Raw genomic sequence first — 25,104 nt, forward strand, 5'->3', positions numbered from 1 at the left:
ATCCTGGTGAGTTGTCTAGATAAGCAATGCTCAAACATCACAAATGCAGGCCAATTTCTTCTTTTGCTTTTGAGGAACCAACAATTTGCTTTGAAAGGAACAGAAGAAACTTCAGAGCTTGAATCAGACACCTGATTGAGCTTATTACCTGACTCCTCACACCATGGCATCGCTGATCTTAAGGTCTTGTTCTCCTTCTCCTTCCTCCCCCTTTCCATGCTGATTATCATTATTCAGACACCTGCTAGATCACCCCTTTGATCTTGGGGTCTAGACCCTAGTTTGCATTCCTGTCCTCCTTCCCCGCCCTGTCTACCTTGCTTTTATAGTGTTTTGATAGTCATTCTGATCAATATTCTGTGTTTGCATATTGTCATATGCAAATTGTGATGCTCTTTGTATTCTGAGGCCTTTCTGTAACAATCTCACAAACTTACATTCTTTCAGTCTAACCTATATTCTCTTAGGTTGGACCGCTCTTGATAGCTTTTACACAATGACCCCATGACTGGGTGACCACTCTTCCACTGGTCCTGGGGCAACATTGACAGATACTGACAGATCTCATAGATTAATATACATGTGCTTTATTATTCATTACCAGATGATTTACTGGTAAATGTATAACCATGAACAATACTTGAAAATACTTGAACATTTTCATATGCACTATTATAAATCAAGAATGATGCTGAAAGTTATTTTATTTGCAAATGTTTAGGCTTTTCTTTAGCTGTTAAACATTTCAATTAAATGTTAACTGTGCTCATCCTTATTTCAAGTTCTGCCACTAATGTGAATTATGATCAACTTCTCAGACCTTTCTGGATCTAATTTATTTGAAGACTGTCAAATTGAAGCAAGTGTGAGTCTTACTAACATAAACTGTTAATTACAAGGACAAGCAATACCAAGGATTGTGTTTTGATATACCACATTTGATTTGTGAAATCCAATATAGTTGGGAAGTTTTACTGTTGTATGCAACAAAATGACTTCTGAGGAGGCGGAAAGCTCTACCACTGAATTTAAATCAAATTAATAAATGAAGCCTGATGAAAATTACAGGAATCAGGAATATTCCTGGGTGAACAACAAATGCTGGTGTCGTCCTTGCTGAAGGCAGGGAAAAGAAAGAAACATCAAGTATTTCACCATACAGCATCAAGCGTAGCCTTTATTTATACAATACTGCATTGTCACATTGCTCAGGAAACACAGCACACAATCAGGTTTTACATAAATTGTGATTTATTTTTTTTATAATTATTTTTATTTTCTGTTTTTTTAAACCATTAAGCTTTTAAATTAAGCAGCCTTTACATGGGATAGCAAATTATGAGCAATACAATATATTATATTAAATCAGTAGATGATGTGGTTAGGTACTCTATATTAGGTACTCTATATGTCACAGTGAAAGTGCATGAAAGTCCTGTTGAACATGGTTTTTTTTAATTTAGAAAAATTATACTCCCAGTAATGTTTTAGGTTACACTGGTTACACTGGTTGGTGCATGTATATTGGTTACAGTACAGGTATGCTTTCCTATTAATATAAAATGCCAGAAGTAATCGTGCTTGAAGTTTGCCTTGCAGACCTGTAGGCTTACACCTGCTTCATCTTTATATTGCTCATATATGGAGTATAATAAATTACAGTTTGCCCAAAGTAGATGAAAAGAAATCAAATACAATTCTCAAAAAAATGTACACTTTTTGATCAAAGGATGGTTCAGGTTATATAACAGAGAGGGTGTTAATTGCTTCAGTCCTAAAAAAACAAAAATCAAAAACAAAAACAGTTAATACCAACAGATGAACTAGATACCAACTCATGAACAATGAGACACCCCCCAAAACAAGACTGGTTTTACATTACTGTGTTATACTGGTGTTTACTCCATGATTTACTCATCTTTCATCATTCACTAGTTTTGCATTTGGCTTGGGTCAGTGTTACAACTGTTACATGAAGTGATACTTGGACCCTCCAGGGGCTGTACAGGCGACCCAACTCTACCAATATGTGCCATTGCCAGGTTTTTCCCTGACTCCAAGCACAGATTAAAGAGCCTTGAAGAGAGGTGAATGTTTCTGGAGAAGCCTTGGAGAACGTCATGGTGCCTGACCACCGAATGGTGGTGATCGGTGGATAATGGCTGGGAAAGGCATATCTATAGTGGATCACACAAACTACTGGAGGCTACAAATGTAGCTGTGAATTAGGGTGGGGGATTTCACTCCATTACGTTTCACAGTCCATCATAACCAGTGAATTTATCGCAGCAAAAATTCTGATTGTGTAAAAGTAATTTTGATTAGTTGCTATTTTTTGTTGTATTTCTAGTAAGGCTCCAAATGCTAAGAATTTTGAGAATGCTATGAATTGTGAAATAATGATTATAATGATGGTACAATGCTTAGCACTGTTGCCTCACAGCAAGAAGGTTCTGGGTTCGATTTCCCTGTGAAATTTGCATGTTTGCTGCATGTCTGCACTGGTTTCTCAGAGATCAGCTTTAGGGTCAGTTTTGGGGGTTCTTAATCACCTTCATATCGGTTTCATTTGGAGTTCCAAAGGAGGTTTGAAGCCTAAACCATTCCTGTTCTCAATGCATATAATATATTTCATATTAGTTCAATGAGGAAAAACAAACAAAATATGGTGACTTTATATTAACGAGGTGACTGCCAAATTTACCTGCTTCTTTAAAGGAATGGGGACTCTTCCTTGAATATCATCTCTATGGTTAAATATGGCTTTTTCCAACTAAGGCTCCGTTTTGCCTGGACTACTGCAGGGAACTTTACAATGACATTAGACGGGCACCTTTGGTCATTTCCGAATAATACTGCACACCTTCTCCAGGAATCCGGAAGCAGGACCACATCTCCCCTCTGCTGGCTTCCCTCCACTGACTGACCTACAGCATGGTTTAAGACTGATTTCAAGATTTTAAATATTTTAAAAAGTACTTGATGAACAGAACTCTTTTTCATATCACTGATATTATAAAGTGCTTTATTTTATCAAGAACTCTATGGTCAACTGACTGAGGTCCACTGTGACTTAGTATAATTTATTTTATTTATATTGCTATTCTTAAAGCTGTTTTTCTGATTGTGTTTTACAACCGTTTATTCATTCAGCACTTTGTTATAATTAATGTATTTCCCTGATCTCTGCATACTCTCCTCTACATGTCCTCCCCCTCCTCCTCCCTCTCTACCCAGCCCCCCCATCAGCAGGAGGGTCCCCCTACATGAGCCTGGTCCTGCTCAAGGTTTCTTCCTGCTAAAGGGGAGTTTTTCTTTGCCACTGTCTCTTGTTGGGGGTCAGGCCCTGGGATTCTGGAAAGCGCCTAGAAACAATTTTGATTTCAACAGAGGCTATATAAATAAAGATTGATTTGATTCATATTGTATAGCGTTTGACATTTGATGTTTTGAAATGGATTTATAAATAAAGTTTATTTGATCACATTGAATTTAGTTTACACCAAGATACCAAGTTTATTTGATGACATTTTCAGACACCTGCAGAATTATATGTACTCCAGATATCATATGACACTCTAAGGTGTTTAACACTTCAGCATTCATAAATTATATAAGATCTACCTATTGTATATCAGCTAAACTCAACCAAATTAGTGAAGAAAATGGCCCCACTATGTGAAAAAGATTGAGAATTATGAACATTGACTCATTCAAACAGGCATCTGTGCTGAACACGCAAAGATGACTTGGCTCGCTGCTTCTTAATGAGGCCAGGTGGTGGGTTGGTTTCTAAAGGGTTTAAAGCTTGTGGGACTAGCTTCAGTTCTGAACAATGACTCTGGTTCTGGCATGCAAAAACACTTGCACATTCACTCACTCCAAAGCTCCACTGAAACACAACTAGGTAACTTTAACAGATTTACGGTAGATTCTGAACACAAGTTAACGATGCAGAAGCTCGAGATATGCATCAAAGCAGTGTGAGTTCCACTAAGCTCCCTCTCATTACTGGCCCGCCGTGCAATCAGCCTTCAAAACTCCGTAGCAGCCAAGCTATTTGCTTAAATTAAACTATCATTCACATGGTCTCATCAGCATGTGCCCCAAGATTGACCAGCACAAATAGCTTACCAATGTGAGACCAACCAATCACAGTTGTCTCATTTGCTCATATAAAGACCAAATTCGTGTTGCTGTGCAAAGAAAACCCCAGAACAACAAAAACCCAACTAAAAACAAAACAAAACCTGCTTTGTGAGAACTGTATTTAGGATTGTCATTCGACGAATAATTTTGGAGGTGTTTTTGTTTCCACTGTAGCCAGAAATCGATCAAATTCTTTTTTTTGGTTTAGTGTGTGTATATCTCCTATGGGATCAATCTTTAACCAGTCTCAGTAGAAGATAGCATATTCATTTCAGAAAAAATGTGCATATGAATATAACGCAGCTACCACCGAACTTACCAAACTGAGAATATAAAAGGGGCCAGATGGGCCTCTGAGGGCCAAATGCTAATAATTAGCTTAGATAGCATCTTTTATGGCAGTTACAATGAGATTCCTGGCACTATATCAATATTGAAAAACCTGACATATAAACAACATTATTAAAGTTAAAACGTCATTTACAATCAGTGTAATTTTAAATAAATGCGTCATTACTATACAGATAACATTCATAGTGTGAATCTATAAGCATATTGCTCAATTCACAATTTTAACTCTCATTTGATAAATAAAATTCCATTATATGATATTTCTATAGCTCTATTGATTTGATGTTCAAACACAAATAACTGTTACTCACACTTTCTTTCTCTCTACCCCTCTTTCTGTCATTTAGAGTTATATCTCCAAAATACATTACTTAAAAAAGTTAAAAACACTTTCAAATTGAATGTAAATACAAAATACACAGTATACTTTGAAGTTTGAGCTTTGTCAGCAGTATGGCAATAAGCAGTATCTGATATACAGTGGCTATAGAACAAAGTCAAGTTTTTGTGACTTCAAAAGGAGAAAAAGACTTTTTCCACCAATAAAGCCTTGTATTTAACTCTAAATTGACCTTGGGGTGATAATAGACTCTTACCAAAAAGAATCCTTTAATAAAATCAAAACAACATTGGATTGGATGTGGATATTCACACCTTTTGAGTTTTACATTTTTAACATTTAAGGTGGAACAAGTCTTATTTTTTAATTACTTCACCAAAACCTGGCATCATATCAGGGAAGTATGAATTATTCCTGCTGCAGAAGATACTGAAGCATGAAATGAGAAGAAAAGTGAAGAGAAGTCCTGAGACACATTTACATTAGATTCTTCTAAATTACTTGAAATGCAGGATATAAATCCTTTACTGCAACTTTTTGCAAACTAAAACTTTCAGATGACTAAATCTCTGTGACATAAACTCTAATGTTATCCTGTTAAGGGATAAGATGGATGGCTTTCTAATGTAGATTCGAATGTCTTTGTAGTTGTTCGTACCCTGTACAATACATTCAATAGACTAAAATCTTTCTACACATTCCACTCTACATTGTTTTAAAGCAATGTAAGTAATAAATCAAGCCTGTCTTTTATTAAAACCAGGAATTCTATGCATATCACGCCTAAAGGCTCACACTCTGCCTGAAGACTTTTACGATGCCTGAGTTCCACAAGTTCTAGTACATGTACTGCTAATATTTAGTACTGTGTAAGCTAGTCAAGAGAGATGCAGTAGTAGAAGTATCAAGTCTTTTTTGCAGCCTTAACAAGGCAATTGCAGCAAGTGGATGCAACATTTCAAATTTACAGGTAAAAAAAAAACCCTGCACTTATTCCAGCCATCAGTGTTTGCAGAATTAAGTAAATATCCTGTCTAATTCTCTGCAGCCAACTTTGTTCCAGAGATTGAACGCTTCCACCATTTCTCCTGTAAATCAGCCAGAAGACTGTGAGGACGGGGATGATGATGAAGACGACGTGGATGAAGAAGAGGATCCTCCGTGTTCCATAAATCTTGCCATTGATGGGGATATTACTTCCTTTTCTTTCTCCTTTTTGCTTCCTGTGCAGACTGACCTCTGAGCTGGTTTAAACTGCCATGTCACTTTTTTCGTTGTTGCTGACTGCTCTGTTGGTGTCACTGGTTTATGTGATGCTGTGGGGTTTGTTGCCATGGGAACGTCTGTCATGCTGCTGGTAACTTCACTAACCTTCCTTGCTTTATCCTGTGACTCTGACAGCTCAGTTGGAACTTCTGGCTCAATGGTTTCTTCATCCCAGCCAAGTTCAGCAGGCATCCGCTTGGAACGTGCTGTGCTGGCTGATTTGCCCCCAGAAGCAGAATTTCTAGAAGAGCGAGTGGGATCGGAGTCGGATAGATCTGAATCCCAGTCACTGTCTCCTGCCACTGAGCCACAACCATATACTGATACATCAACAGGCCCAGATCCTGAACTCTCCGAGTCTGAATCCCTGAAAAAGACACAACATTACTACCGTGTACAGTTCTTAAGCATATTTGAATTCCATGCAAATTTCCCACACATTAAATAAGTATTAGCATAGTTTTTATTTAGTAGTAAAAAAAAAGGTCTATTCCTACTACTAGTCTACTGTTTAGCACACTAGTATAGACAAAGAAATCTCACTGCAATCCTATATTTATGTCAGCAGTTTGTTTTCTTGCTGCCTTCAACAAATTTTCATATATATATATATATATATATATATACTGTATATATATGACCAATTCACATAAAAGATGAACACAGGAAAAATGGAAAAGGAATTCACCAAACAACACTTCATAAGCCCTTAACCATCTTTTCATAAGGAGCAATTAACTGATGAGGGACTTGAAGAGCTTCATTTTTGTGCCAACAGTGACTTAAGGCTGGATTAACAGTGACACAACAATAATGCAGCCAATAATCACACCTTCAACCTGAAGGACCAGGTACTGGCTGTATTTTTAATACATTAAAAAGCTTGCGGGTATTCTACCATAGAAGGCCACAGAAGCACAAAAAGAAAAAACAAACAGAGAAAAACACAAGATACTCCAGTTTACATTTTCTAAAAAGGACTGAGAGGTTGTATTAACCAACTACCAGCTCTTTCCATTACTCAAAACAAATGTATACCTATCTGCATCTCCATCATCCTGCTCAATATATAGTATGCCCATATCCTACCACACACACGGTTCCTTAACTTAATTGAAACATTCCATGAGTGCTGATATCGAGAACAACAGCAATGGGACTTTTTACAGACCATATCATTCTGCTTTACAGGTGTTCTAACAACCGTTACCTAACTGATTGGCACCAGTCTGTCAACCTTCCAGTTGCGGTTCTATTTGTGTTGGCAGCCAAAAAACACCCCCAAATCATAATCTCTTCTCCTTTTAACCGATACGGTTCTAGAAATTTACAAAAGCAATATGGCACTCGAGATCATGATCTTGTGCTGAAAATCAGCACTGGTGTGATCTATTATACATATACACACAGATATATTGCTGGTATCCTTTGGTTAACAAAAATAACTTGAATCTGGCAAAAGTAATAAATAAAAATTCTATGGAATTTAACCAATGAAAGTCAGAAAATGCTTTTCAGCCATGCTTTAACATAATTATTTTAAAAATAAACTCATGAAACAGGCTTGGACAAAAATGATGGTACCTTTAACTTAAGATTTTGTTGCACAACCTTTTGAGGCAACCACTGCAATCAAACAATTCCTGTAACTATCCATGAGACTTCTGCACCTCTCCGCAGGTAGTTTGGCCCATTCCTCATGAGCAAACTGCTCCAGATGTCTCAGGTTCGAAGGGTGCCTTTTCCAGACGGTGTGTTTCAGCTCCTTCCAAAGATGCTCAATAGGATTTAGGTCATGGCTAATAGAAGACCACTTTAGAAGAGTCCAATGGTTTCCTCTTAGCCATTCTTGGGTGTTTTTAGCTGTGTGTTTTGGGTCAATGTTCTACCGCAAGAACCATGACCTGTGACTAAGACCAAGCTTTCAGGGAGTAACCAGCACATTTCTCTCTATAATCCCTTGACAGTCTTGAGATTTCATTGTACCCTGGACAGATTCAAGACCAGATGCCAGATGCAGCTAAGTAGCCCCAGAACATAAAAGAGCCTCCTCCATGTTTCACAGTAAGGAGAGTGTTCTTTTCTTCATACCTTTGGCTCAAACACTGATGGATGGTGCTATCTTATACTGATGTTTCTTGAGCTTGAAGTTCACCTTTAATCTCTTTAGAAGGTTTTCTGTGCTCTTTTGTTACTATTCGTATAATCCTTCTGTTTGGTTTGTCATCAATTTTCCTCCTGCAGCCATGTCTAGGGAGGTAGGCTACAGGTTGGATCTTAAATTTCTGTGCAACTGTAGTCACAAGAACATCAAGCTGCTTGGAGATGGTCTTATAGCCTTTACCTTTGACATGCTCATCTATAATTATCCTTCTAACCTCCTGAGACAACACATCCCTTTGCTTCCCCTGGTCCTCTGGTACACACCATGTCACCAAACTGCGCAGTGACTACCTGTAAACCTATATATAGGCCCACTGACTGATGCCATTTACTGCACACACCTTGGCTTAACCTGTCCCTTTGTCACATTATTTTCAGTCTTTTCTAGGGGCAACATCATTTTTGTCCAGGCCTGTTTCATGAGTCCATTTTTTTAATTATTCTGAAGCATGGTGATGTCTGACTTTCATTGGTTAAATTCCATAGAATTTTATTTATTATTACTGAAGTTATAAGTCAAGTTATTTTTGTGACCATTGAGTTTTTCTTTCATTAACCGAGTACACACACACACACACACACACACACACACACACACACACACACACACACACACAAAACCGATTATGTCTTCATCTTGGAAGCTGAAAAAGCTGAAAGCAAATGAACATTTTGCTCTCAAAGTTTATTTGCTAGATAAGAGAAAATAGGTAAGCCTTAAGGGCTCATTATTCCTCTGTGCAGTTTATGGGCAACATGAGGATGGGGTTTGTCATTTATGCTTCAGTGGACTTTCGTCTGGTTCACTATGCAACTTACTTCGGAAATAGTAGAGGGCACATTTTTAGCAGACTATTGTCTGGCTTAATACACAACTATCTGAATTTAGGTATGAAAGAAGTGAAGTTGGAAACGTTCCTCATTTTTATTCAAAGCCAGTCACTTTGGATTAAATTTGGAAAGTCTTTGGTTATTAAACAGCACATACAACAAATCATTACTCATACAAAAAAGTTAGAACACAGAATAAGAGCGAGGAATAGAAAAAAAAGGACAATCTATTCCATTTGTAGCTAAATGAGGTCTACGCAAGGCTATATGACCAGCTTCTTTGGACTTTAAAGTAAGAAGCTGGACAGAGAACAACTTGGGCTCACCTTGGCCATAACAAAAAAGTTGTGATAGTATAATTTAAATTGGAAAAGGAACAACCTAAAATTGTGTAGTTTGATGATCCACTCATGGCTCCTCTGGCCTGCATGAGATCTGCAATCCCTCTGTGAAGGTACAATTTTTGGTGAAATGCCTATGCAGACACCCCCTATATTTGTGAGGATTTTGAAAACTGAGCTGTTTTGGAAATGCTCTGACTATCTTGTGAGGTTTTTATAAGTGTGGCTGGTATCATTTGGTCCATTTGCCCATGCTGATCCCTGATCAGCAGTGAGACAGGACCATGCCATACTGAGCACTCTTGCAGATCATGTATGCCCTTTCATGGATGCAATGTTTTCTGATCACTGTGGCCTTATTCAAGAAGATAATGTGCTAGGACCTGAAGCAAAAATGGTTCTGGAATGCCTCGAAGGACCGCAACAATAAGTTTGAGCTGTGGACTCGGAGCAGAGTTGAGCAGTTTGCCTTTACCTTTGAATTAAACTGGGTGTAGTGAGGGTCTATCTCCCCATGACTGATTTTGACCTCTGAGTTGCCCTGCGTGTCAAAACCTGTTTTAGACCTATTACAATAGCACATATGAGTGTGAGGCATTAAGCAGTGGTTCTTAACCTTGTTGGAGGTACTGAACCCCACTAGTTTCATATGCGCATTGATCAAACCCTTCTTTATTTAAAAATAAAATGGGATTATTTTCAAATTTAAGACACAGGTAAGTTTTACTGGTGCACAAAATGAACTCTGCATTAACATCACTTTTCAAAGAACAAATCTAGCAAAACATGATTTTCCCACAAAAACATGTGATCAGGTAAGCAACTTCAAACGATGCTGTGAGGATCAGTTTGTTGATGGGTACAATGCCAAGAACAGGCAAAGTAGCCTTTCCATCGAATTTGGCTCTCTTCACCTTGAATTCAGCAAGCGCTGTGTTCTTGTGTCCCTACCATCTCCATGCAGCTTAAGGAAGTGTTCCTTTAGTTTTGTCGGCTAGAATTGCTGAACTTGGCATTGCAAATCATGCAATTAAGACGCTGACTTCCATCCGTTATACACGTGAATCCATATTGTACATATTCGTCCAACTGCTTCCTTTTTTTGATCGACACACTTAGTATAAAGGGATTAAAATATTAAGGAAGAAATCACATGACGTACCATCACAACAGCCACAACTCGACTACTGAGCGCACCAAATTTCCTGCAGCACAGATAGGCCAAGCAATGTAGCATGATCACCTGCAGCCAATGATGGCCAAGTGGGGAGTGTCATCACGAATCATATGAGTCCGGTGTGTGTCTTGACCTCCGCCGAACCCCTGAAACTGACTCCCTGAACCCCTGGGGTTTGATCAAACCGAGGTTAGGAACCACTGCATTAGAGTATAGATCATTGTTTACAATGATGATGGACACAAGCTGCTTATGCATTCTGTTAAGGGAGGTCTGGTGGAGAGCAATGGCTTGTCAAGCTACACTTGCCACGTACTCTTAGCGAATGGGATGAGGGGGTTAGCAGGCAGATATTTAAAGTATTAGGTAGAGAAACCTAGTATGCACTTGAAAGAAAAGCTAAAAGCATACAAGTAATTTGATAGCTATGACTGTTATTTGTGGTGATTATAGAATGTTAAATACCATGCCACAGACTCAGGGTTTTGTGTCCTTAAATCAGAAACCCTCCTCTGCCAAAGACAAGGATAGAAGACTACTATTTATAAGGTTTGGCTGAAAATCAATAGAGCAGAGAACTACAGCCTTTCGGCAAATAGATCTTATATGGCAAGATAAACATTGTGCTGTGTTGTTTGCTGTCATGATTCAATTGTTCTGTGAACATGAATTTTGCCTGAAATAGTCAGGATATAGTAGGGATCTTGTAGAACTTCAACCGGCCTCCAATTTTAACAACCGGACATGCAGCCAAAACATCTGTAGGTTTGACGTCAGAATCTATAAATATCAATTACTAACTACAATAAGTCAACAAAAATGTTATAACAGTTCCTTTTCCACAAACTGCTCTTATTTAAAAATAACAAATATAGAACTTTCAAAGTACTTATTCATTTCCCAACACAATAATATAATTGATGGTTGGATGAATGGTGTATTTACCTTGTCATTTCATTTATCAAGGGACAGCATGCAATAAAATTAATTATTGACAAGAAATGGGGAGATGGTTCCACCAGATTTAGCTAATTGCCACCTGTAGTCCCAAGATGCAAGGGTTACAATTAACATAGAAAAATACACATACCTTCCACTGTATGATGTAGTTCCATCAGGACCCAGTAGAAGGCATGCTGGAGCAGCCAGGTAAACAAAGCTGTCAGTGCACAAGAAATCTACTTCCTCTGGTTTCTGTGGAGTAATTTGAGTCATCTTCGCCTGCCACTCTGTATTCGACTGGGTAAAGTGTGTTTTCAGGCTATCCAAATGGTGTACATTTTCTTGCTTTGTGGTCCCATGAATGGGAACTTCGGAACCTCTGGTAACTTCACTCTGCAGTCCTGGTCTTGCTGACACTGCAAGGTAAACAAAGCTGTCTGATTGGACAAATGGATCGATGTCACCAAGTTTTAGTCCTGAGGGTCTGGTTGGCTTTTGTTTAGGATCTTGAAGATGTTTGCTCGGCGGTTTGGAGGGAGAGAGGGGAAGAGGAGAGTCCATCCTCATGACGGTCACTCTTTTCCTGGATGGCACTGTTCCACTGAGTGATGCCGTTAACGTTGATGAATCCCCAATGTCGGAATGGTCAAGTATGTTCTTATTGATTGAAATCCCTAAATGATCATCTTGTTCTTTGTTTATATATATGCTTTTCTCGTCACCTCCCCCAATGTTTGGATGTCCTGCTTCCTCTCTTTCAGGATCAACATCTATATCTTCATGCTGGGAAGTGTTCAAGAGAGATGGGTAACACCACTGTAGTTCTGCACTCTCCTCCCTGCCCCATTCTTTTAACCCACCATCATCAGAATCCTTCTCCAGTGAAGTGTTGCTACTGCCTAGGTCAGAGCCACTGATTGGCTGATCACTGTCAGAGCCACCCTCTTCCTGACTCTGATTGGATGAAGAGAGAAAGATGCCACTAGACTCTGACTCTAGTGTAAGATTGGAGTCTGGAGAGCTGTCCTCCTTATTCGAGCTAGAAAAAAGACAGCAAAAATGGTATTACTTGGAAAAACCCAGGAAGCATGAGTAACAATGTCCTCATCCTCTCAGAGACTTGCTAAAGTCAGAATTACTAAAGTTGGTGTCAATTAGTCTATTATAATACAGCAATACTGTTGCTCATTAAAAATAAACAGACATATAGTCAACATGAAGAATTGCTTAAAAGCTGTAAGTGCAATGTGAAAAGATTCAGGGAAAAAAGATCCACATGGATCAAGCCAAAGTTCATAACAAGGAAAAAGGAAAGGTATATATGTTTGATGGGAGCATGAGGTGCAGGTGGACCAAGAAAAGCACAACATTTTAAGATGAGGGAAAATAAAGCAATAGAAATGATGCTTTTTATTGCTTCTTCATTATGTACTTATATGATCTGTTCCTTTGTGGTGGCTTTATGACACCAGAAATAAAATGCATTCTAATAAGAAGACTGCTGACAGAATAACTATGGACAGAATAAGAGTGACTGAGTGGGTAGAAAATATAACACCTAATTATAACACCTAATTTTAAAGAACAGCATGCAAACATTCTGGACCCACCAGTAACCAAGTAAATGTTTAAAGTATTTACTGCAATATAGAGTACAGAAAAGGAAGCCATCATATGTAAAAAAGTAAAATCTGTGTGTGTGTGTGTGTGTGTGTTAGTAAGGAGTGTGTTGAGCAAAATATGAGCTGTCCATGCTGTATTCCTAACTTGAGCCATTAGCTATCCAAGGCATACAATAATATAAATAGCTTTAAAGGAACTACCTGGATTAGGCACCATTTCTTAATTAGGTCCATTTGAATCTGGACCTCACTGCCAATAAATATGTACCACAGAAGAAGAGACTTGCAACACAACAACCACATGTCAATGTCCACCTGGATTTAATACATTCTGGTATCATTACCATGTTCCTTGTAAAACCCTAAAGTAAATCAGAGCCAGTGTGTTTAAACCACATTGGTTAAGATTTGAGACCACATTGCTTAAGACTTAAGTTGTGTTCATGGTAGCTCAGTCTGTGGGGGAGTGGGCTCAGAAGTGAAGGCTCCTCAGGTCAAGCCCAAGCGCAGATAAAATGTGGAAGGTGTTCTGGTAGTAGGGGAAGGTGCCGAAACACCTTCAGAGCACTGCCCATATGTATACCTTCCCCGTGACCCCGAAATGGATAAAGTGGTCACCAACACAACTTGTGTTCATAGTCAGCAGTAAATAAAAGCTAATTTTATGAAATGCTTCTTAAATGTATTACTTTAGAAATTAAATTTACAGATTACATGTTTCATGTTATTATCTTGACTTTGAACTTCTACCACCCCAACTCTTAATTTGATATTAATTCCCATCTTGGAGTTTGGAATACTACAGAAACTTGGTAAGCCAAATTCTGGCATCCATGGAAGACACATTGGAATATTTTTAAATAACATATCAACAATCCAGTGCTCAAGTGTACTGGATATGCCTGTTCTCACTCTATAGCCCAACATTGACCTACTAAATATTTGATGTTCCTATCAGTGGAGAAAAAAAAAACAATTAAAAAGATACTGTGTTGATGTAGTAAAATTTTTAAAAAAAGCAAAAAAAAATAAAAAAAAGCCATTCTTGATTGAATTGTTCTGTCTGGAATTACCTTGTGACAACAGTGGAGGTCCTGGCTGACTTGGTTGACCAGTCATCTGCAGATCTGTTTGGGTCTGAAGTTGATGAGCCTAAAGCACCAAGCTCCAAACTGACCTGAGATCTGCTCCCCACTCCAGGAAAATACAACATGTATTAAATTCAGCAAATTTAAAATCAGCAAATCCAAATCCCTGTGGTGAAAATGAAGAGGACAAACAAGCCGTGACTTCTCTGCTATGTCCGCTGCTCTTCATAGAAGTCCATTTTAGAATACTGACATCTATAGTACAGTCAATGGCTCACTGACTGAGTTGTCACCCTTTTTCCTTATCCTCTGCTATTGTGTTCAGTCTTTTCCTTTTTTGCTATCTAAAATCTGCATATCATATATCAATGATCTACACTGTATTTTAAAGAAACACTTCTAAACACATAAGGTGACAAATTGAATCTTCTTACATACATGAATTGAAGGATGCTAAAAATGTTTTTTGCATAAGTAGCTTCAAGTTGTATTCAGTGTAGCTCCAGTTAAAAATGTCTTCTGACCCTACTTTCTTCTTGTCAGGTCCTTAAGAAAGTATGTTATATTATACTTAAATATGCTATCAAGTGTCTTTTGAGTGTCATGCACTGGGAGGAAATTATACTTTATTATAAATTTAATGATCACAAAATACAAATAACATAAAGGAAAAATTGTGAACATGAAAGTTTTGGTTCCTCGAAAGAAATAGTGATAAAGGATGGAAAAACTTAAACTTAATAATGATTATTAAATACTGGTCAATATCAATGCAGCATAGTATGTCAGATCAGTCAAGTAAGCACAATATTCTAAATGTGAAATTGTTCTCTGTTGACATAACTACCAATTATATTTACCTGTCACAAGTGCTGTTTTCTCTCTCTGTGGTCCAGGGTGGGTTTGGTACATGTCAGCTCGTTCTGTCTGTGGATCTGTTGGTGTTTGATATAAATCCAGCATGTCCTGATGGGGCTGAGACAGATCTAGGTGCTCCAGGTCAGAGTCCAGCTCCCTGGCTCTTCTTTCTAACTCCGTCAGGCTGAGCTCCGAGGCAGCAGAGGATGGGGGATGGGAGCCCCCAAAGCCAACTGGGGGCCGAAGAAGTGGCCAACATTGTAAGGAGCCAGAGATGGAATCTGTATCATCTTCTCCAGTTCCTCCTTTATCCCAGCAGTCATCCCACAAAGTGGTAACCATCTCGAGGACTTCATCCCAACTCTCGACATCTCCTTCCTCTGTTCCTCCATCACCACCCTCCATCTCACCTGGTTCTCTCTTTAACGTAGCCACAACTTTTAAATTTTGTCCATGGGCTTCTTGATTTTCATCTATGTTATATTTTTCTTCTATTCTTTCATGATTCACATCTCCATCTTTTCCCTTTTTAACATATTCATCTTTTTCCATACTTTGCGCTTTTTCTTCAATTATCCTGTTCGACTCATCTTGTTTGTTTTCCTCCACAAGGCCTTTGTCCACTTCCCCTTGCTCATTAGCCATGCTGTCATCTGTTTTGCCATTGTTTCCATTTTTTTCCTCTACTTTCCCCTCCTCCTGCTCAGTTGTTTTATTAGCCTTCTGTCCATGCTTCTCCTTGCTCCTGGATCTTCTGGGCTCATTCGTGTCTCTGTAGACTCTCCAGTGTTCCAAGTTCTGCTCCTTCAGGGATGCCCTGCCCACCAAACTGTTTCCCTCTCCTGGTTCTGAATGAGAGGGCTCTTTTAATGAGCATCGTCCCACTATACTTGTAGGATTCATCTTATTTGACAGCTGGTTTTCCGAAAAATGGCCTGGATGAGGCTGGAGGGGGCCATGTGGGCGCCTCTTCTCCAGTGCTGAAAGGACAGAGGGGAGGGGAGGGAGAATGGGGAGGTTGTGAAGTGCTCCACCTTGCCGAACAGTTCTTTTCCTGACTATAATTCTACGCGGCCAGGTCGATTCAATGCTTTCAGCAGGACATGTCGCCTCAAGGTCTCCAAGTGTCTTGTTTGGGCTGGGGCTGATCACGCCTGGCTGTATTCCTGTGGCAGTTCCAGGTCTAGTCCTGGAGCTGGATTTGGATGATCTTGTCTTTTGGGGCTTAGAATCATTTTCTTTTTGGTTCAAATCAGGTGGCTCAATGTTCAAAGGTTGTTTTTCATATTCATTTGTGGGTTTGGTATCATCTTTATTAACTCTGGCTACAGTAGTCTGTGATTTATCTGTTGGTTGGTTTATCTGTTTTTCAGTGACAGCCTGCATTTCTGTTTTTGACATTGCCACAGTTTCATTTCTCACTTCATGTTGTACTACCTCCATACTTTCAGATGCTGTAGGTATAACCAGATTGTTCTCAACTTTGCTCTCTACCCCTGACTCCACTTCTGAAACAATCTCATTATTTACTGTAACTATGCCTCCAGTTTCTATTGCTGTCATGGTCTCCATCTGATTTGAATAATTTTTGGCCTCAACCTCTGTATTGATCATTTGCTTCATCCCTGACTGAGATTTAGTTTCAAACCCAACTTTATCTTTAACCTCGCTGTCAAAGTAAGCCACACATGTAGGTTTAGTGTTAGTAATACATTCTGATTTAGTCACAGTTTTTACAGTCTTTGACCCTCCCCTGTGTCTGTCTTTGTTTAGTGCTGAACTGTTATTTTCCATCCCAGACTGCACTCTTCCCTCTAAATCCCGTCCTCCGGGCCTCGTTTTCACTTGGGAGCACATTCTTGCTTCAGAGCCATTTTTAATGCTAGTTCTGGATCCATTGTCATATTTATTCCAGCTCTCTGCTCTATTTATTCCTGCCCTGATTTCATCTTCTGATATGTTTCCTACTGCAATTTCATTGGCTAACCTTGGCCCACACCCATGCTTGCTATCCACCAACACCAAATTCACACCTCTATTGTCATTTTGAGAAACCATGACCCCACCTAAACTTTCAGGTCCAATTTTTGACCCAGTTCTATTCCTACCTACAGCTCCCGTGCCCATTCTGGGAGCAGCATTTGGGGAGGGTGATGGTGAAGGGTGAGGAAATAACAGTGGTGTTGTGTCTAAGACCTGATCAGGCTCTAAAAACACAGAGTCTCTGTCTGAACACAGAGGAACTGCTCTACCATACCCAAAAGTCCCAAAAGTTGACGTCTCCCTTCTCTCCCTTTCTCTAGCCTTCTCTCTCTGCAACCTTCCCCTTTCCCTCTCTCTTTCCCACTCACGTTGGGTCCAGCCTCTCTCCATTTCTCTTTCCCTTTCCCTCTCCCACTCCCTTTCTCGCTCACTCCGACCCCATCCTCCTCCTCGATCCCTCAGGTCTTGCTCCAAGTCATGAACAGACAGTTGGACAAGTGGAGTGCGATAGGGGGACCGTCGAAGCTCATGGGGTGGTGATAGCCTAAGGCTCTGACTTTGGGAATAGTGCCTCGGCTGAATAACATGAGGAGGGGAGCAGCGCAAACTCTGACTCTGACTTGGCCGAGGTTTGGCTGGGGAGAAAAACACTGGAGTATGGTAACCTGAAGATAGAGGTGAGGCAGAGAAGGGAGAAATTACAGGTGAGGTTAGGGACTGTACACCAGTCGGAGGGTATTGTCCTGGGTTCAGACAACCACTTCCCCTGTCAATCAACTCTGTGGTAGTAAGCTCTAGGCTTTCCAAGTGTTTGGGAGGTGTCAAGACTTTCCAGGATTGTCGTCCATCTCTGCTTTTTGCACTGTCTCCGTGGTGGTGGTGATAATGATGGTGATGTTTCTTAGAAGATGACGACACTCCAGGTGCTGAGAATGAGGAAACAGAGGGAGACACTGATCTTGGAAAATGTCCCGGGGAATGACAGCTATTTCCATCAACATCTGGACACCCAAGTTTCAAGGAGTCATAGATGGCTCGTTCATCTAGTCTTCGCACAAACGAAGGGTTTGGAGTTAAGGAGCGAGGCTGTGGGTCACACATGTCCACTGGACTCCTGCTAACCCTCAGAGAACCACTTGCAGAGTAGCTAAAGCTCCCTTCAGCTCCAAAGTCTCTCCTGTCTATCTGTTCGTTCATGCACATTGTTTCATAGATGGACCGTTGGGGTATGTAGCCATCCCCATACCTTGTTTCCATTCCTACCACTCTCCCCCCCACTCCCACATCCCCAGCCCCATGTTTCTCCAGGCAGCAGGAACTTCTCCTGAAGCATCCAGGACGGCTAAGAGGTTTGCCCATGATTGGGAGGATGGCTGTCTGTGGGAGTGGACGGTGGGAGGAATGTGCCAAATTTGAAGGACGAATTTTGAGTGTTTTAATGTTATCACCTCTGAAAATAAATAGTTTTTTAAATCTTTTGGCAGCCAGCTATGATGTAAACATTGAAAAAATTAAAGAAAAATATAAGCCAAAAAAGTCAGTTTTCTGCACTGAAGTACTGAAGCACGATTCTATCCTTCCCCATGGCTCATTTTCTCTCCCACTCTGTTCAGTATGAATATATTTGAATTTATCTTCGATGTTTTTCTTTTGTTTGCGTTTTCCTCTTCTTGTGGCAGCCAATTATGTCTTCATCCAGGAACGATGTGTTGTGTCAGACACAAAGGCTGAGCACAGTGAATGGAAGGTCTAGTCTTCTTCAGTCATCTTGTTTGCCATTGTTGAAAACTGCTGCCAGGCTGCACATAAAATAAGGAAAAAACATTCAGTTTGAATAGAGGATAGCCCTGGAAAAAGTCATAAACAATTAAAAAAAAAAAAAAAAAACATAATGATATCAGATTGCAAAGACATTGTACTATTTTCTTAAAAAAAAAAATAAAAAAAGTCAACTTAAAGATCAGTATACATGCCTGGTACCAATAAAATTCCCAAAAATGTTATTTAAGTAATTACAATAATTTTCTTTCAATATTACATCTCAAGGAGGAATTCCAAAAAAAAAATCAGACTACAGAAGTGCCTGCAGAACATTTATAAATATTTTGTTGAGAAAAACCTTCCTCTCAAGTAAAAATGTGCATATACGCATACACATGCATAATTGCAGCAGAAATATACATCATATATATGGACAAAAGAGGCAGCAGTAAGAACAGATAAAACAAGGATCAGGACAAGAGAACACACTGAAAACTAGGAAATAATTAGGGTGGGGCACTATGCTCTATCGTGTTGGCCCTTTTTTTTTAACTCCCTTCAGTTCAGTATTTAGTAGATTTACCTTTGGCTGAAATCACAGCACTGAGTCTGTATGGATACAGTATGTCTCAATCAGGTGGACACATTTGGACACTACAATTTTTTACAATATTATTTCTTTCAAAAGAGCTCTGTCTCATTGCCCAGCAGAGCATGAACAGCTCTTTTCAAGCCCAGCCACATATTTTATCAATCAATCAATCTTTATTTATATAGTCTCTGTTGAAATCAAAATTGTTTCTAGGCACTTTCCAGAATCCCAGGGCCTGACCCCCAACAAGAGACAGTGGCAAAGAAAAACTCCCCTTTAACAGGAAGAAACCCTGAGCAGGACCAGGCTCATGTAGGGGGACCCTCCTGCTGATGGCCGGCTGGGTAGAGAGAGAGGAGAAGGGGGAGGAGAGGTAGAGGAGAGGAGAGGTAGAGGGAAGGACAGGAGAGGAGAGGAGAGGAGAGGAGAGGAGAGGAGAGGAGAGGAGAGGAGAGGAGAGGAGAGGGGAGGGGAGGGGAGGGGAGGAGAGGAGAGGAGAGGAGAGGAGAGGAGAGGAGAGGAGAGGAGAGGAAACCATGACCCAGTGGGGTGACAGAGGCCTGTCATGTTTCTGGACCCCGGCAGCCTCGGCCTATAGCAGCATAGCTAAGATGTTAACCTAATAATTAGACGACCCCCTAAGTATGATAATTTGTCTGTCTATGATAATAACTGGAACTACAGAATTAGTAACAATAAGCTCCAAAACATTTAACTGGTCATTGAATTATTTCTGTTTTAACGTTTGCTGTATGTCTGGGATTATTGTCTTCTGGGGGAAAAAAACTTATTATAAGTCATAAATTGTGTCAGACTGAAAGTTTCTTCTCCAGGTTTCAGCAGTATTTTAGAGAGTAAGAAGTTGGTTTGTGTGGAGGAGCCTTGGCAGTGAATTAATTATTTTATTTCCTTTCTAACATCCATGATGTGTAAAGACCAAGTTATTACACATAACTTGCAGTTTGCAGTTAGCCCATTCCTTCTAACAGATAAGCACTGTGGAGGTTGTTGAAGATATGGCCTTGCTTTTAATGCACTGGGACAGCAAATATGGAGGTATGTTGGGCGGAGTCAAATGAAAAGCCAAGAAATCAGTGTGCCATTTTTAATTATAATCTTTAAGGGATGCGATGAGTCACGGTCCACCATTTCTTCTCAGTCACTGTAATGGTCTCAGGAGGCTGGTTTAATGGAAGCACGTTTATATACCAATTCTGGGCCATCAGACTCTTATCGATTCTATTGCAGCACTGGGAGTTGTGGTGTTGAAGGAGGCCCTCTGTAGGTCAAAAGGTCATCCTGCATCTATGTTGATCCCTCTCTTATAGCCATGAATTAAAAAAAAGAATCTTTAAATGCTTCTGATGCACATATGTAAGCTAAAATATAAAAGAATCTAGCAAATGTTGAAACTCATGAAGATTCAATTCTGATACATATCTGATAACAGTGTGACCAGAGCTTCCTGTCTGTCATCCGGCCCTGCGTCCCTTCTATTTTCCTACTGCTGTCACTGCTTGAGAGTCGTGCGCCTCTGCTGCAGAGCAACAGAGCGGTCTTAATGGGTGCAGGCAAGGGGGTACCCTGATCCAACAAAGAGCTAACCTAGACCTAAAAGACTTAATGGCTAATAAGTAAACTGTTCAGTAAATCTATTCCCAGCCCTCTCCTGGACTGTGACTAATGAGCTGACAGCACCCTCACACACAAGTATATGACAATATCGAAACTAAAATATCTGAAAAAATGTTTCTGTTTGGGTAAATTAACACAGCTGTTTGATGCAACTTTGCGTCAAACAGCTGTGCGCCACACGAGAAATGCTGCTTATTAACCTCTAACTTATAATTATGACGGCTATTATTGAAGGGCGGTCACTAACCACAGAAATTTACTCATGATGTTAATGTGATTATTTCACTAATCACTAATTCTGGACTACTGGAACACAGCAATTTTAGTGTGTAAAGCAGTACCACGATTGTGTGAAAGATAACATTTCTGGTGATTTTTAACATAATTGACTTAAAATTATATCCTCAAACACACCGTCCCAAAGCATGCTGGAAACCCCATCACTCCTACGCCCCAAACACACTACAATATTACATGTTACATATATAACGTATATATTTCACTGTCTGCCATGCATAGTAGAGAGTTGGTGTAGCCCATGGTGGACTGTTTGACATGAAACAGCATATTTGTGAACATGCTATTTCAGAAATGTTTAGGTTATTTGGTACTGTTTTAAGCTAAGCAGCTAGCCACCCCACTGGTAAATAACTCTGCCCCCAGCTTGCTTGCCATTGCTTCGCTAATGAGGAAAAATGTAAATTCAGGTTTTCAGCAACGTTTGAAAAATCACACTATGTTTAGTGTCACTTAAAAATGCATGCGCACTTTCAATGAGGTCTTGCTACATTTCGCATCACAAGAGTTTACAACCGCCATGTCATGAAGATCCTGCCTTCATTGAAGAGGTAATATGGTGTAATGGAAAAGCAACATGGCCATGCCGTACAGTGTGGAGTTGAAACATGCATAGCCGATACTGTGTAGTGGAAAAGCACTTTATGCCTCCTCTGCCTCAACATTCACTTTCCCACCACTTGTGTAAGGGAAGTGAGGGGAGTGTCAGAGGTCCGGCAGCGTGAAATGAGTGGGACTTTGGAGAGAGGGGGAGTTGTTCATGGTCAAATTTTTTGTAAGAGTTGTGTAATAAAGGTAAAAATTGCTTTAAGAGCTGTTGTGTTCACTGGGCCAGCTCTGGCTTTCCTAGAGGTTGTCTTTTCATGGATCTGATGATATCAGCTTAGCAATTCCCTACGGCTGTCAACTGCATCTCCAATTGCTACGCTAGGTACCCTGGGATCTGATAGCCTCTCACAAAACGTCTGCTTTGGTCCGTGGTGGCCAGATCGGCGTAATTGGGACACAAGAACTCAAATGCGCAACGTGAGGCAGGAGAAATGAATCATTGTGTCTCTTTCAAAATGAGGAAACATAAAACTCTAAACTTACAAACAGCAGATCACTATACTTTCAAGAGGCAATAGCATGAAGCGGGGAAAAGGAGACACTAAATGCACCAGGTACTGCAGAACGGACACGATGGGACAGAAAATCACTAAAGGTTTGTCAGCACACAAGGCAGGAAGCTGTCACTTCAAAACACGAGACAATAAAACAAGACTAAGAAATTTGTTATCTCTAACAACTGCTGCAACGCTCCTCTGTTCATTTTGGTACCCATATAGAAACCTGTGTGACGCCTACACAGTCAAAGAAAATATATACTACCCACAGTTAACTAAATAGCTTACTTAAACATAACATATATTTTATAATCTTATTACAAACATACATCCATTACTGTATTTATGTATGATTTTATACAGCCATTGTGTTTTGTATTTCAGCATTCCTAATATAGGTTACTATATACAATAGAAGTGGGACCTTTTCTATACCAAAAGTAAGCCATGAAATGATGAGCGATGAGCAATAGTGAGTTGTATCTGCGCAAAAATAGGTAAAGTGCAATAGAGCTTTCCTTGTGCCTTAAGTGTACTGAATAGCAAAAAACAAACCATGCAAATTTGATGCCTGAAATAAAGTTAAAAATGACTTCAAGAATCCTTCAATGCTATTTCCTCCATCAATGAGAAGTATTTGAGAACAAGGTAAATTCTGGGGCATTCTGAAATAGAGGTTTTCCAGCAGTCCTCCTTTAAATGCACCTAGCTACCAACTCAAAGTCTGGTGAATCTATGGCGGTAACAAACCATACTTCAGAAACACGCAATTGTTTAAGAGAAACCACCACCTAATTAGCATCTGTTAGCGATGCTTCCATCACAAATTAGTTCAGCTTCATCAAAAGGCAGACTGGCAATCATTACAAATCAGTCCTACAATCACTCCATCAATCTTTGAAATCACATTTGTTCTGCAAAATCTCTACCTCTCTCGTTCACCACTGCTGCTCTATTTTTCTCAGATCAATACAAAATGAAGCACCTTATCGCCACGGTTACGCTCATTAAACGGCATCATTTAGTCCACTCCGTCGAGCTTTGTCCATCCTCCTGATGTCTTGTCATTCTCAAATCAGCATCCTTGATTTGTTGTTCTTACTGGCATCTCTTCCCCGTTTTCCCTCTCTCTCTCTCTCTTTCTGCTGTTTTCTCTCTTTCTTTCGCTTGTGCTGCCTCTCTCTCTGCTGTGAATCATGCCTTCTGTCAGAGGAAGGCTTTTTTGACAAACTCCCTCTTTGCCAACCAGCACACCAACACAAACCATCCTCCTCTTTCTCTCCCTCTCTCTGTTGTCAAGCTTTTCTTTTCCTCAGTTCAGCCTCGCTTGCTCTCTAGCTCTAGCCTTCTGTTTCCCTGTCTCTATTTCTCCCTCCCATGTATACACTATACAGCTCCAGGGCTTTGAGAGCTATGAAGCTGCAGAGACCAACTTCTCCTCTCTAGGTGTTTTTGGTTTCCTTGGTTTGGTTTCCTCTTTTTTCCGCTTTTTATCTTACCTCCACACACATTTAACTGCTCTCTCTCTCTCTCTCTCTCTTTCTCTCTCTCTCTCTCTCTCTATCTATCTATCTATCTATCTATCTATCTATCTATCTATCTATCTAGCTATCTATCTATCTATCTATCTATCTATCTATCTATCTATCTATCTACCTATCTATCTATCTCCCACTCACTTTCCCTCTGTGTTGTAGTCCTCTCAGTTTGCCCTCTACCTCCCACTCTTCACCTCAGCGTTAATCCAACACACCATATCAATGTGGAGGCGGCAGAATGAGTGAGAGAGGATCATGAATACTCATGTCTCGAACAGTAAAATATGAAAACTGTAATTATTTCCAAAAGCAAATAGCAGAATCAGGTATAATGAAATACAAAACTGTGTGAAATATAGTTTTGCGTTGCCATCCATTTTAAAATGATCACCACCAGAGGGAATTAAATCAAATACAGACTCTATTTGGAACAATGACAAAATAACGTAGAGAATAATTAGCAGGAGCCGCAACAGTAGCTGCTGCAGCAAGAGCAGGAGTTCTAGCATGCACCGATAAAAAGAAAAAAAAAAAAAAGGAACGTAGGTGGCTACAGCAAAACCAGCCTCACTTATTTCCAAGGAAAAGGATTTCAGGGAGCTGCCCACACCTTTTGATTGCCACTCACAGTTTCATCTCTTGAACAATAAAACAAATGATCAACGGCACATCCTGGTGCTCCAGACATGCTACACCCCCCACATACACTAAAAAAAAATCTGCAAATTTTTCTGTCGCCACCTTAAGAACACCACCAAAGAGGGCCATTTAAAAATGTAAACCGTACACAAATTATACACAAATTACTCATATTATTGAGTTGTATGTACATAGTGGTGTACTGATTAGGAGAGTTATATTTGGTTTAGATGAACCATGCATCGTACAAATACCCTAAAATACAAATAGCCATGTAAATGGCTTCAGGATTCATTTACAAAACCATATTCTACAAAATTTGTTTTGCTCACAATCAAAACTACATAGTTACCTTGCAAAACCACAAGGCATTACATTACCAAAGGACCTACATTAATGTTTGTTCCATCTTAAAATCAAATAAG

At 39.8% G+C, this 25,104-nt stretch overlaps 1 protein-coding gene and 1 long non-coding RNA gene across 4 annotated transcripts in view; one reads left to right on the forward strand and one right to left on the reverse strand.

Annotated features, from left to right (window-relative positions):
- The window catches only part of LOC130539667 (uncharacterized), a 173,294-nt gene that overhangs the window by 107,896 nt on the left and 40,294 nt on the right, over positions 1-25,104 (forward strand). The window lies entirely within an intron of this gene.
- Positions 1,150-24,014, reverse strand: LOC130539653 (uncharacterized). The gene is made up of 5 exons (XM_057058134.1): positions 23,488-24,014; positions 15,131-18,910; positions 14,256-14,376; positions 11,709-12,599; positions 1,150-6,473 (listed from the first exon to the last, which is right to left on the reverse strand). Exons 2-5 carry the CDS (start codon positions 18,468-18,470, stop codon positions 5,936-5,938), a joined length of 4,890 nt encoding a protein of 1,629 aa, XP_056914114.1. The 5' UTR covers positions 18,471-18,910; positions 23,488-24,014; the 3' UTR covers positions 1,150-5,935.

This window comes from Takifugu flavidus, chromosome 16 (assembly GCF_003711565.1).
Source record: "Takifugu flavidus isolate HTHZ2018 chromosome 16, ASM371156v2, whole genome shotgun sequence".
Taxonomy (NCBI): Eukaryota; Metazoa; Chordata; class Actinopteri; order Tetraodontiformes; family Tetraodontidae; genus Takifugu; species Takifugu flavidus.

Bases quoted from the DNA above. Each gene is read 5' to 3' on its own strand.
- LOC130539653 (XM_057058134.1), bottom strand. From the start codon at position 18,470: ATGGGCAAACCTCTTAGCCGTCCTGGATGCTTCAGGAGAAGTTCCTGC. The intron at 12,600-14,255 runs GTAATTCCAGAC...TCTTTTTTCTAG, and splicing joins ACCTCCACTGTTGTCACAAG to CTCGAATAAGGAGGACAGCT. The intron at 6,474-11,708 runs GTATGTGTATTT...TGTCTTTTTCAG, and splicing joins ACTACATCATACAGTGGAAG to GGATTCAGACTCGGAGAGTT.